This window comes from Perissodus microlepis, chromosome 3 (assembly GCF_051167445.1).
Source record: "Perissodus microlepis isolate ML-2025 ecotype Zambia chromosome 3, ASM5116744v1, whole genome shotgun sequence".
Lineage (NCBI taxonomy): Eukaryota > Metazoa > Chordata > Actinopteri > Cichliformes > Cichlidae > Perissodus > Perissodus microlepis.
Genome location: NC_140463.1, coordinates 28,552,919 through 28,566,525, shown reverse-complemented (window position 1 = coordinate 28,566,525; position 13,607 = coordinate 28,552,919). Strand labels below are relative to the sequence as shown.

General features: G+C 40.0%; 1 protein-coding gene across 1 annotated transcript; it reads left to right on the top strand.

The window, feature by feature from the left end:
- Window positions 1–9,183: 9,183 nt before the first annotated feature.
- On the top strand, window positions 9,184–13,607 carry LOC146390992 (killer cell immunoglobulin-like receptor 3DL2; the record flags this gene model as incomplete). The annotated part of the gene is made up of 4 exons (XM_084923867.1): window positions 9,184–9,466; window positions 9,574–9,843; window positions 10,005–10,304; window positions 13,342–13,607. Coding segments are annotated over 4 exons (1,119 nt in total), but the record flags the coding sequence as incomplete, so codon positions are not given.

The window sequence follows — 13,607 nt, the reverse complement described above, 5'->3', positions numbered from 1 at the left end:
AAGTTGTTTTAAAGTAGGGCTGCCACGATTAGTCGACTAGTCACGATGACCGTCGACGACTGATTTAATAGTTGATGCGTCGTTTGAAGCTTTGTAAGATCACAAAAGACGCAGGAATAAGTAGTAGGATTTAAGAGTGCAATAACGGACTGAAACAGAAGATGGCAGCACTGCATGTACAAGGATGCCAGCTGCCGTTAAACCCCGAAGAAGAAGAAGCTGTGTCCCAGAATTCATAGCGCGGCCCAGCTCAGTTTACAACAATGGCGGCAGCTAGTTTGTTTTAATATTACTCTTATTATTCTTTCTGGGTCACAAAATAAACGTTTAGCATATTTTCAGGAGAGAATGTAACTGTGTAAACCTCAAATATTGGCTCAGTTTATCAAGACACCACATATTTTCAAAAGCGCTCCGACGTTTTCGGAGACGTCTGTTACCCACTAGCTCGATAGCTAGCCGGGGGCAGTGATGGTAAATTTGATTCTTTTTACTGAATCGAGTTTTAATGAGTCACTCACCAAAGTGAATCGGGTTTTTTGAGTCATTTGATTCAGTGAGTAAGTTGACCAGAGAGTGCAAAAAATGTACATTTTCACTCAAACTTAATTTGTTTCTCTTTTCATGTAAATCCTGCTGCTAAGATAAATGATTCTAAAAAAACAAACAACTATTTTATAGAGCAAAAAAGAGCAAAAACATTTCTAAAATTAAGCAATTTCCTATCAAAATAGCTTAATAAACATTTATTTTGTTTATTTTTATTTTATTAGTATTTTCCTTAAATGTGTTAAATATATATTTTCTCATCTAAATGTCCACTGAGCTGTGAGCCAGGGGGCGGTAATGCGCCTTAACATTGGTTGCCAACCAAGAAGAAGAAGAAGCTGTGAGCCAGGAGGGAGGGGGTGAGTGAGTGATTCGCTTACGATTCAGCACAGGAGGGAGGGGGTGAGCGAGTCCTGAGTGATTCGCTTACTTAGGATTCAGCGCAGGAAGGGAGGGGGTGAGTAGCTCAAATGTGCTGTTAGCATGTTAGCAGAGCGATGCTACTGTGAACCGAGGAGCTATTATCTTGATGTGAGCTTCTACTCAGGGTTTTTTCTTCCAGTTCAGAGCAGAAATTTTTTTGTTAAGATACTGGATGTTGTGTTTTTCTCCACAATTTTAATTATAAGCTAGATACATTGCTGCTAACAGCAACAGGGATGAGTCAGTGAGTCAGTTGGGCTTGTAAATCATGATTCATGAGTCAGTAAAGTGATTCTCGAGTATTGAACGATTCGTTCATGATTCGCGCATCACTAGCCGGGGGCAAGGCTCACTAGAGCCCGTGAGAACACCGGACTCCCGGCAAATCGTTTTCCAACCCACCGCCGTCTTTCGCTACTCAGGTTAAACATATATAAGTGACTTAGATAACTTAAAAATGTTATAGTTTGGCTTTTTTTAGTATTTTATTTGTTCCTGAGTAAATCGGTTTGGCTGAGATTAAAGTTATAGTTTTTACACAGCTGAATAAACGTCAAGCAGACAACTGATTATCAGAAATGTGAGATGCTCGCAAAAATAATCGGTGATTAGTCGACTATCAAAATAATCGTTTGTGGCAGCCCTATTATAAAGTATATATTGTGTCTTGTCTTTATGATTATTAAATGTTTCTATGACGAGAAATACCATTTTAGACATTATGGTCTATTACTGTTGCCGTTTCACAGTTTTTCACCTTAATTTTTATAAACTTTTTTTTACAGTGTTGATTTTGTTTACTGTGGCTTATTATTTGTTTTTAGTTTAAAGTTTTATGTAAAGTTGAAATGGTGTAGATTTTATAATGTCTGATGGGGTTTCACTCTTTACTTTAGTGCTCAGTACACTTGACTACGCAAATCAGGACGGTAAGAGATAAATTTTTTTGCTGTGTTTTCCCCAAATATCTAATCTGAAAATTATGTTGTTCTATCATTTTTGTTTATTACTTTTTGAAGTTGCCAAAGTTTCAAAATAAATGTAAATGGGTGACAAACTAAAGAACAGATGAACATGAGATATATTAACATCATATCTAGAATTTTACAGATTTTGTACAGATTCTCCACATTTCTGAAACTCTTTTGAAAAGGGCAATGAGGTTGAAATGACATATTTACTTTATCTTTGTAGTGTTATCTTAGTGTTCAGAATCCCAGTGTTGTCAGTCTCCGAGCTTTAGACAGTCTGCTACCTTAATACCGTCATGGTCCTGGGTGTGACCCAGTGTTTTCTGTTTTATTTATACTTCTTGATTATTGTTAGCAAAGCTTGGAGTTTCTGTTTCTGTACCCTCCCTGTGTTTCACGTTTGGTTACCATTTGTCTCTGAGCTTCATGTTCCCTCTGTCTCCCCGGTCAGTCATGTCTCTCTGTCTCAGTGTCAAGTCTGCATCCCTGTGTCATATTTCCTGTTTTACTCTGAAAGTCCGTGTCTCATGTCGGACTATCTCATTACTCCTCTGTATATGTATGCCCTGTGTTTGCCTTTGCCCTTTGTCGTGTTGTACCGCTTCATGTATTGTAAGTCTCCCCGTGTTTCTGGTTTTGGTGTTAATTCTAGTTCCACGTTTCTAGTGTTCTTTTCTTAGTTCTTCTTAAGGTTTTTGATTTGTTTATTTCGTGTGAGTTTACGTTTATGGAGAAGTTTCCCCAGCAATAGCGCTGCCGTTCTAAGTTTCTGCGTTTGAGTCCTGCATTTTGGGTCCAATCCTGCCTGCCACGCAGTTTCACATGACAAATACAGATATTCTGTTTATCGGATCATGTTATTACAACAGCACAGTGAATAAGTGAACCAGTCCTGTGTACATACATATAAGAATGAGACGCACTATAAATGATGCACGATAAATGATTACAATTATAATAAAAGTAATTATTGAATTTCAGTAATATACATTATAGTGGCAAGATGAGGTGTTTTAAGCTAGAAATAGAAAAGCACCGCATGCAGACAGGTAATAAAGTAAATAAAATATAAAGACATAGCTGTCAGTGGACTGGAAGGATTACATTTTTTTTTTTTTTTTTTACAAGCATACTTGTTTTTAAGACAATGTTTAGACTGTAGGCTGTTCCAGATTTTTCTCAGGTGTTCAGTTGTTTTGGATTTGGTGACAGATGATTCACATCCTTTTAAATCACAGTGAATATTCAGTGACTAAAGTTGTCTTGTTTTAGAGCTTTTTGAGATCACAGAAAAGGAAAAGGCCATTTTAACAGCAGACAGAACAGTCATACCAGCAGGAGGCAATGTGACACTGACCTGTGATGTGAAGTACTCTGCTGACATCGACTATGATTGGTTCAGACAAAGCTCACCTAAAAATAAGTCTACAGGTAGAGTGATCAGTATCTCTGACGGAGGCATCTACACCCGTAGGGGATATATAAAAAGGGACAAATTCACTCATAGCAGAAAGTGAACCAGTTATCATTCTGGAAACTGGTGAGTTATTTATTTATTTATTCATTCATGTTTTAAAAGATAAAATTGCAATAGAATAACATTGAATGAAGAGATAACATTTGAAAACTACAATTTAATCAATAATAAATGCAAAGACAATAACAACAACAACCAGAAAAACAAACTATGCCTAACTGCTATAGAAGCCAATTCTTTGTCTTTTTATTTATTCATTTATACATTTCCAATAAACTTTCTGAGACTCAAAACAAGTTAGAAATGTTATTTAGTTTAGTTGGGTCACGTAGTAGAGGATCTGTGCACTAAGTAACCATAAAACAAATAGACATTCATTTCTGTTTAGCTTTAATTCTTTTCTCTCTTTAATATCCTTATTCTTAATAGTGTCCAACAAGATCACAGTGGCACTAAAACCCAGCTGGCCTCAGATATTCACTGGTGAGACAATCACTCTCAAATGTGAGATTCAGGGAGGTGAAGGAAAGGTGTGGAAATATATATGGTTACCACCCAACACAAACAGCCCTCCAACATCCAGTGAATACAGGATCAGCAGAGTTTCAGTGTCCCACAGTGGAGACTACAGATGTCTGGGTATCAGTGACTATCTCTTGACAGGATGAGTGATGCCTTCAGACTGACAGTTTCATGTAAGTTGGACCATGATTCATGCTGACATTTAATGTTTTCATGTTTACATCTGTCTTAATAGAAAATGCCAAGTTTCATTTGTACTCATTGTATTGGAATTATTGTACTATTTTATACACTGATAAGAAGTGGGCTACTGGAACAAGAAGGTATAAGTGGGCAAGAGATGAAAACAGGGTGCTGTTGGAATGCTACTACACAAGTAACCCCAGTGGAAGGGGTTACGTGAATAGGATGAGGAACCTATGAAATCTTAGGTCCTATGGAGGGTCCAGTTTGAAACCTGGAACTTGAAACCTCCATAGCTGTTACCAAGATTATATGAAGTATCCTCTGTAAGCTGTCTATACCTGAGACCTTGGAAACTGCTAAGCAAAGACTCACAGCCTTGGTCAGCCACTTCAAGAGGTATATCCGAGAAATAGAAGAATATAAGAAGAATAAATCAGCTTTTCTCCAAAGAACCATCCAAGGTGCACTCTCAGTGGCAGGGGAACAATATGAGAACAGCTACAACAAGGCTGGACAAAGCAACCTCCCTGAACAGTAACCATTACAGTAGAAGAAATTCAAGAAAGAGTCTCCAGTATGAAGAGCTGGACAGCACCAGGCCCCGACATGGTTCACACCTACTGGCTGAAGAAGCTCACTGCACTCCATGAGCCTCTGGCAGTATAAATGAACCAGCTACTAGTTGATGAGAGATACCTAGAATCGTTAACTGAAGGCCGGGCAGTGGTGATCCCCAAGGACCTCCAGAAAGGACCAGTCCCATTCAACTACCGGCCAATAACTTGCCTCAGTACCAAATGGAAGCTTCTGTCAGGAGGAATTGGCAGGAATACTAGAGGAGCGAAACACCAGCTACTGGTAGACAGAACAGTTGCCCAAGACCAGACTGACCCACCTGTGCACTGCCTGGATTGATTACAAGAAGGCTTATGACTCGATGCCCTGGATCCCGGATCCTGGAATGCCTAGAATTGTACGAGTGCGGAATCTACCAAAGAGGTGCTCTGTCCCCACTGCTGTTACTCAGTCAGATCATTGACAAGAATGAGAAATCATCAGCCACCTCCTCTACATGGATTACATTAAGCTGTACGCCAAGAGTTAATGACACATAGATTCACTGATCCACACCGCAATATACAGCAATGACATGTGAATATCGTTCAGATTGGAAAAGTGTATTTGGATTGTAATGAAGAGAGGGAAGGTAGTCAGAACTGAGGAGATCGAACTATCAAAAGGCAACATTTCAGACATAGAGGCCAGCTAGAAGTATCTGGGAATCCCACAGGCAAATGGGAACCATGCAGAGGCTGCTAGGAAAGCTGCAACTACCAAGTACCTGCAGAGGGTCAGGCAAGTCCTGAGAAGTCAGCTGAACGGCAAGAACAAGATCCAGGCTATCAACACCTATGCTCTGACCATGATCAGTTACCCTGCTGGGATAATAAGCTGGCCGAAGAAGGAGATAGAAGACAAGGAAGCTCCTGACCATGCATTGACGACCCACTCCAAGTCACCCCAAGTCCAACACCCTGAGACTGTATGCTTAGCGGAAGAAGGGAGGCTGGGGACTAGTGAGTGTCTGTACCAGAGCCCGAGATAAGCCACTAAACATCTACGAGTATATCAGAAAGATGGTCATGACCAACCATGTGCTCAGTAAATACCTCAGGGAGCAGAAACCCAAGAAAGAGGAGCAAGAGGAGGAACCATCATGGAAGGACAGGCCCCTGCACGGTATGTACCACCGGCCTTATTGTTCAGCCACTGCATATCAGTGGCTGGACATACCTGGACGGAAAGACAGCACAGAGGCCCTAATCATGGTAGCACAAGAATAAGCTCTAAATTCAAGGTCCATAGAGGCTGGGATCTACCACACCAGGCAAGACCCCAGGTGCAGGCTGTGTAAAGATGCCCCTGAGACAATCCAGCACATAACAGCAGTCTGCAAGATTCTAGCAGGCAGGACATCTATGGAATGCTATAACCAAGTGGCTCGCGTAGTATACAGAAACATCTGTGCTGAGTATGGCCTGAAAGTCCTCAGGTCAAAATGGGCGACACCCCCTAGGTTGGTTGAGAATGACCAAGGAAGGTAGGAAATTGTGTGGGACTTCCAGATACAGACTTGTGAGAGCTAACCAGTCGGCTATAGTGACAGACATAGCAATACCAAATAGGGCTGTGCGATATGACCAAAATCTCATATCCCAATATAAGACATCTATCGTCCCGATAACGATATAAATCACAAAAATGTAACATTTTCTGTAAATTCTGTGAATCTCGGGCAGCTCGACTTGCGTGAAGTGTTTCTAGCTGCGCGTCATGTAGCTGGAGTCGAGTGTTTTAACCGATGCATGAAATTATACATTTTTAGACATAAGTTGTAACAACCGCCATTTTCTTTGTGAGTATTTATTACACAGCGTGCTGCGGGGAAAAGCCTGTTCTAACGTTTGAGTCTAAGGTCTATTTTTTAGCACCTGGCGGCTCTTTTTTTATTTCTCATCCGTAAATAATCTGCTCTTTCATGTGATTCAGTTTATTTTGAAAAGTCTCAACAGGATCTTGAGCTTTATTGTGAAAGGTTTATGTGGAACATAAACAAGCGGACACGCGATGGTGTTACTGTTGTTGTTGCTAACCACAACGCATAAAACAGGCGCTTGTCCGTCCGTAGTGTGGTTATATAAAATATAAGAGAAATAGAGAACTTTAAGAAATTAATATAGCCACTACAGTGACCATCAAAACGATGAAAAAATATTGCCGTAAACAGTTTATTTTGCGACACCACGAAACAAACGATAGCGTAAAATGAAACGATAGACGTTTTTATATCGTCATCCGATATATATCGTTATATCGAACAGCCCTAATACCAAATGACAGCAACATCAGGAAGAAGGAATACAAGAAGCTAGAGAAGTACCAAAGGCTCACAGAAGAACTTGAGAACATTTGGAGGGTGACGGTAATAGTGGTCCCAGTGGTAATCGGAGCACTATGTGCAGCGACCCCCAAGCTAGTGTCTCCAGCAGATCCCAGGAAAAACAAAGATCTATGTCAGGAAGAGTGCAGTGCTAGGAACCAAGCAACTAAGATACTGAGAGGACCTCAAGCTCCCAGGCTTCTGGTAGTGGACCCAAGCTTGAAGGATAAAGACTACCCAATGGCAGAAGGGGGATTTTTTTTTTTTAAATTTTCTTTTTGTTTATGTTAGCTAACTACTTATGGACCAAAAACTCACTGCAAAGCAAGAAAACTAAAAATCAGTTTAACGGGGGGAACACTTTTGTGCTGCCCCTGGCCGCAAATATATATTTTTTAAAATTAAAAGCAAGGACACATGGTCCACTTTGACTGTTTTTGTTTTTTGCTCTTTAGTAGTAATTGGCTTCGTGTTGCTTGGCTAGAAGCACTGGAAAAAAATTCAGCTGTTAGCTGTAATGTTTGGGTTTGTAAGACACTTTATGAGTGAGCACTGTATGGGAGAGCCTGTTTGAGTAAAGTAACTCAGGCTCAGGTCCTGGCTCATTGGGTTTTGTATGCTTTGACAGTTTAGTAGATGTAACCCAGGTCCCACGTAGCTATGGTAAAGCTAGAGTATATAGTACAATGAGACTGGGCCTGGGTTCGTAGTGCTACTAATAATGATACTTGATACCCTCTAATTGAATTAATAAGGACCACCACAACTGTATTTTATACAAATTAAATCCCTCACCGGGTATTTATTTAGACAAAAAGAAATGAATAAAATAAAACAGTTACTTTTATAAAATGAATTGAATTCAAATAAACAAACAAAAATACTGCAAATGTGACTACATGGATTATAAATAAAAGATTATCAAAACAAAATAACCCTTATGTGCCAACTGTTATTTGTTATTATCACTTACTCAATTTAAACCAAATTTGTAACAGTGGGCCCACACACACACACACACACACACACACACTTTAACCTGTCCACACTACACCTGTCGCACGGTGCTTGTTGCAGGCCTGATTCGAAGTTCGGGTGCGGTGAGGCCTAAAACCGTTGGCCGCTTCACTCAAACTGAGCAATAAACAAAATACGTGCACTTTAGTTCCAGTTAGTACTCACGAGTCCAATGAGTTTGTTAGTAGGGCAATCAGAAACGGGCAGTTAGCAGTTAGTTCACCAGTAGTGAAGACAGTCAGGGGTGAGAAAACAGCAGGGTCCATCCGGATAGAAACCTCTCTCTCCCTCTCCTTTCAGAGCGTTCCTCGGCTTCTAAACATATTAAAACACTTGAGCTACAATACCAAATGCTATCACATAACGATTTAGCATTAGCATGCTTTGACTGAAAAATCACAGAGCTAAACATACAGCATGGCATCACAGCACATAACGCGGTAAGCTGCGCTAGTTAGCAAGCCGCTAGTTAGCATCACATATCACGCTATTTTATCACTATAACGAATAGTTACAGTACAAATGTCAAGGCACACAGTCTCATTTACCTCTTGCAGATCACAAATAAGTAATATCAGGACCACGGGTAGTCGACCTCAATGATACACTTAGATGCAAAATCCACACCACGTTTGCCTTACGACATCTCTCTCTTCGGACTTAGCTTCTGTGTCCGCTCCCACAGATTCACACAAAACTTACCACTCGTCCCGCCCCCATAGCAGAGAAGAATGACATTGACTGGCTCGTCAGCACAACAACCAATGACAATACAACATTGAGATAACTGACATTAGATGGGTAAATAAACTTAGGTTACACCCCAACATATTTATTCTGCACAGAAAATGAACTCTAAATCATGGAACCCTTTTAATTATTGGACTCTTAACTGTAAATGAAATACATTTGTACCAAAGCATATGATTTTTAAACCTTTTATCAACTATTTATATTTTAACCATTTTTTATAACAGTAGACTTTTTTTCTTTATACTGCAAGCCTGAATAATTTCAGACAGGGCTACATAGAGAAAATATCCATCTGTTCTTAATGATCTGATCCAGTCCATTTTTTTCTAATCTGAACTGCAGATAAACCAAAGGCCAAACTGAGAGCTGATAACACAGCTGTTCCAGTAGGGGGCAGTGTGACCCTGACCTGCTCTGTGAACCCATCATCATCATCTGGATGGAAATACTACTGGTACAGAGATGAGAAATCCTCTGAAGCCCTGACCACACAAGATGCAGTTTCCCACTTAAATGGACAAATCAGTGTCTCACAGGAAGGACTCTACAGGTGCAGAGGAGGAAGAGGAAACCCAGTTTACTACACAGAGGACAGCCAAGAAGTTCACATTAACAAAACTGGTTTGTGTACCACAGTCATGAATAAATTCATGAACCAGCATTACGGTGATGTTAAAACTGTATTAATGTTGAAATATTGTGCTCCCATTTTTATTACATTTCCAAATTAACAGGTCAAGCCACTGTAACTCTGCAACCTGCCTGGCCCACATTATACAGTGGAGAGATGATCACTTTAAGCTGTGAGATCCAAGGAGGAAACACTGAATTGGAGTATGAATGGAGAACTGTCAACTCATATATACAATCAAACCAAAGTAAACTCATAACTGTTTCTGCTTCTCCATTTGGCTTTGAGTATTATGAGTGTAGAGGCAGAAGTAAAAGCACACAGCATCAATTAACAGAGTGGAGTGTTCCTTTAAATTTGACAATATTACATGGTAAGTAAAATAATAATCAATCCATACTGAAAATATGAACAACAAATACTAAAAGAACAGTTAAAATGAATAGCGCTAGCATGCTAAATATGCAACGTACAGGCAATGCATTTATACATTTGTGCGTGTATCGTCACTCTGGGAATATCATATCTCAACAGATAAACCCCGTCCTGTCCTCACTGTGTCTCCATCATGGCTGAGTCCTGGAGCCTCAGTAACTCTGAACTGTGAGGGTGAACATCCGTCTGCAGGATGGAGCTTCTACTGGTATAAAGCTGTTCCTGATCTATCAGAGAAATCCTCCAGTTATGAGCTGCTACCTGATGGCAGTGGGACTGCACAGGACTCCTACATCATTCATGGACAGACACACACAGCAGGATATGTGTGCAGAGCTGGAAGAGGAGACCCAGAGTATCACACTGATCCCAGTCAACCAAAGTTTGTCTGGTCTGCAGGTGCGTTTAAAAAACACTGTCAATCTTCTGAACGTTTGGCTCATTTTACATAATGAACTGTTCTGCATATGCTCTTTTCTTTTCCTGCATTGATACGATGATGTGTGAAAAATGTGAAGTGTCCAACTGTTAGTCACATGAATTTTCTTTGAGCTGTTCTGTTTCTTTATTTCTCACTGGGGGGTTAAAACTTTATTTCTATTTACAGTATTTGTAAATACTTTGAATTCAAGATCATAAAAGTCCAGTACAGCAAGTCAGAATGAGAAAATCAAATACAGATAGTCCACACTATCTGTGCTCCAATCCCTCCATACTGTGGCCAATCACATGCAAGGATATAGGATAATATCATTATGTGAAAAACAGAGAGGGTGAGAGACGTGACAGGCAAGTGAGTGTGCGTCTGTCCTCTCAGTAAGTGAGTGAGATAGACAGCGGTGAGGAGGGCTGTGCGAGTGCATCACAAAAACACATAAATATGCCCGACACCTGTAAACAAAGCAGCATATGGCTGCAGTTTAAAGACTTTTTTGTCTTGGTCTTGGTTTTGTCTACTATGAGTATAAGACAATTACATTTCTAACCAGTACCGTTTTTTGATAAGGGAAACATGGGCGGCTGCCCAGGGCGCCATCGTGGTGGGGGCGGCATCACGGGCATCGGCAAAAGAAAAAACCCCATAATGTTAGCACATTTTGGGGATGGCATAGGCACTGATCGGTTTTCTATTGCCCATTTGCTGGGAGTAAGGGCGCCCTCCATTTTTATGTACAGATCACTCAATTATAAATATCAAGGATTAACAGACGTGATTATAAATAAATATCAAGAAAATTGACAAGAATATTTCAGAGTAGAAAAGAGCGTGTGTAAAAGGGTGTAACTATTGCAGTGTTTACAGTGTGTTAGATGGAGGAGTTGTACAGGGAGATGGCCACAGGCAGGAATGATTTCCTGTGTCGTTCTGTGGTGCTTTTTGGTAATCTCAGTCTCTCACTGAACGTGCTCCAGTGCGTCATGGAGTCAGTGGGAGGTATTATCCATGATTGTCCTTATCTTGGACAGTGTTGGGTGTAATGCGTTACTAAGTAACGCGTTACTGTAATTAAATTACTTTTCCACTGAAAAAGTAGAGTAACTAATTACTGTTCATTTTTAGGTATTTTAATTACAGTTACTTACAATGTACTTACGTTACATTGTAAAATAATTAAACTCACTGAATATCATTATTTAATTTCAATAATTTATCTTCTAAACGTAGAAGTAAACTCTGCCGCTTTAACATCGCTGTAGTGCAGCTGCGCATCATTTCGCGCCAGTTTGCTGCATAGTCGTATTCTAAAGCGGAAGATGTCAGACTCGGCTGAAGCCTGTGGCTGTTTTTTGAAATGGACATATTCCCGTCTCTTCACTTTTCTGAAACAAGCAAACAAGAACATTACAGTAATATGTAAGCTATGTCCTGGGGAGAAAAAACTATCGGCCGCTGTTAATAGCACGAGTAATCTACTGAAGTGCCTGACACGAGAGCATAGACGAACACTTCTGAGTGATCCTTGTTCATCATCCATGGATAACACCGCGGCAACTCCTGCTAAGCAGGCAAAACGTGATTTTACTTCAGCAGCACAGAAAGCGTCTGAAGGTGAGCTTAAAAAAATGATTGCAGCCTATATTGTGGAAGAGATGCTACCACTGCGTACTGTAGAGTCTCCGTCTTTAAAAAAATGTATTTATTATTTAAAGAGTTTAATTTCTATTGTTTGCCCACTCAAGGTTTATAGGGATTTTAAGAAGTATTTAGTTAAATTACTTATTTAGTAATTAAGTTACTTTTCTGACACAGTAACTAGATAAGTATTATTGACTAAGTAATTAGTAATTAATTACTTTTTTAAAGTAGCTTACCCAACACTGATCTTGGACAACATCTGCCTCTAAGACACCACCCTAACGGAGTCCAGCTCCATCCCCACAACATTACTGGCCTTGTGGATCAATTTATTTAGTCTGTTGGCATCTGTGACCCTCAACCTGCTGCTCCAGCATGCAACAGCATAGAGGATAGCACTGACCACAACAGAGATACAACAAGATCTCTGGCGCCAAACAACCTAGGACCGCCACTGTTTGTAACCCTTGTTTGTCTCATTGAGGATGGCTGCAGCTCAGGAAAGGGGTCATCTACTAATCAGAATTTTGGTGGTTCAGTCCCTTGCTGCTCAAGTTTTCATACCAAAATATTTTTGGACTGGACCCCAAGTTTTTCTCCAATATGTTTATCGACATGTGAATGTCAGATAGAAAACATTAAAGTGTAAAGTGCCTGTATGATATGACCAAATGTCTATGACGAGTCCCACAAATGTAGATTTTACAGTAAATTTTTAATTTTTAATTTCTGAGTACTCACAAATGGATGCTCCACAGAGCAGTTTGAATACACAAAACTATTTTTCTAATGCATATATTCCAACCTGAACTAAAAAGTGGTCCTTCACACACTAAATTTTAACTTCAACTTTACAAGTCTGATTAGTGTTGCTTTCAAACAACTCCCTCTCTGTGCAAATGTGTAAAAATATTTTAGATGGCCTCTTCCCTCACTCACAGAATATTAAATATGCGTGCATAATTTGCCTGATATATCTAGATAAGATCACATGTACACAGCTGCATTCATGTGCTAGTGGAAAACTGGGACATCAGGACTTTATCTATGTTTTTGTGCTATTTCAAATGAAAATAGATTTTTCTCCTAAATAGAATAGCTCATCACCTCTAGTAAAGATCCACTTCCCAATTACAGATGCTATACAGTAACCAATGAAGGCTATTATATGGTTCACATGGTGCTGCTATATGATGGACATTCTTCTGCTGGGAAAACAGGACTGCTGTCTGCAGAGGGAGAAGAAATGAGGAAGCATTGGACTAAATGTGAACCATAAGGAGAAGGCTTATCACAGTGATTGGAGATTGAGCCTGAATTATAACCCTGATTTAACCCTTCTTACATCCTGTTTTTCAGATGTTCATTCAGCAGCGTCTCTCACAGTGAGTCCTGACAGAATGCAACACTTCCCCTCTGACTCTGTCTCACTGACCTGTGAGGGAAACTTCACTGAGTGGAGAGTGAGGAAGTTTAGTGAAAAAAACTTTTTTTCACACTGCTGTGACTGCCAGAAACTGAGTGGATCGTCTTATGAGATCCACAGCTTACAGGAGGGTGTTACTGTGTACTGGTGTGAGTCTGGATCAGGAGAGTTCAGCAATGCAGTCAACATCACTGTATGA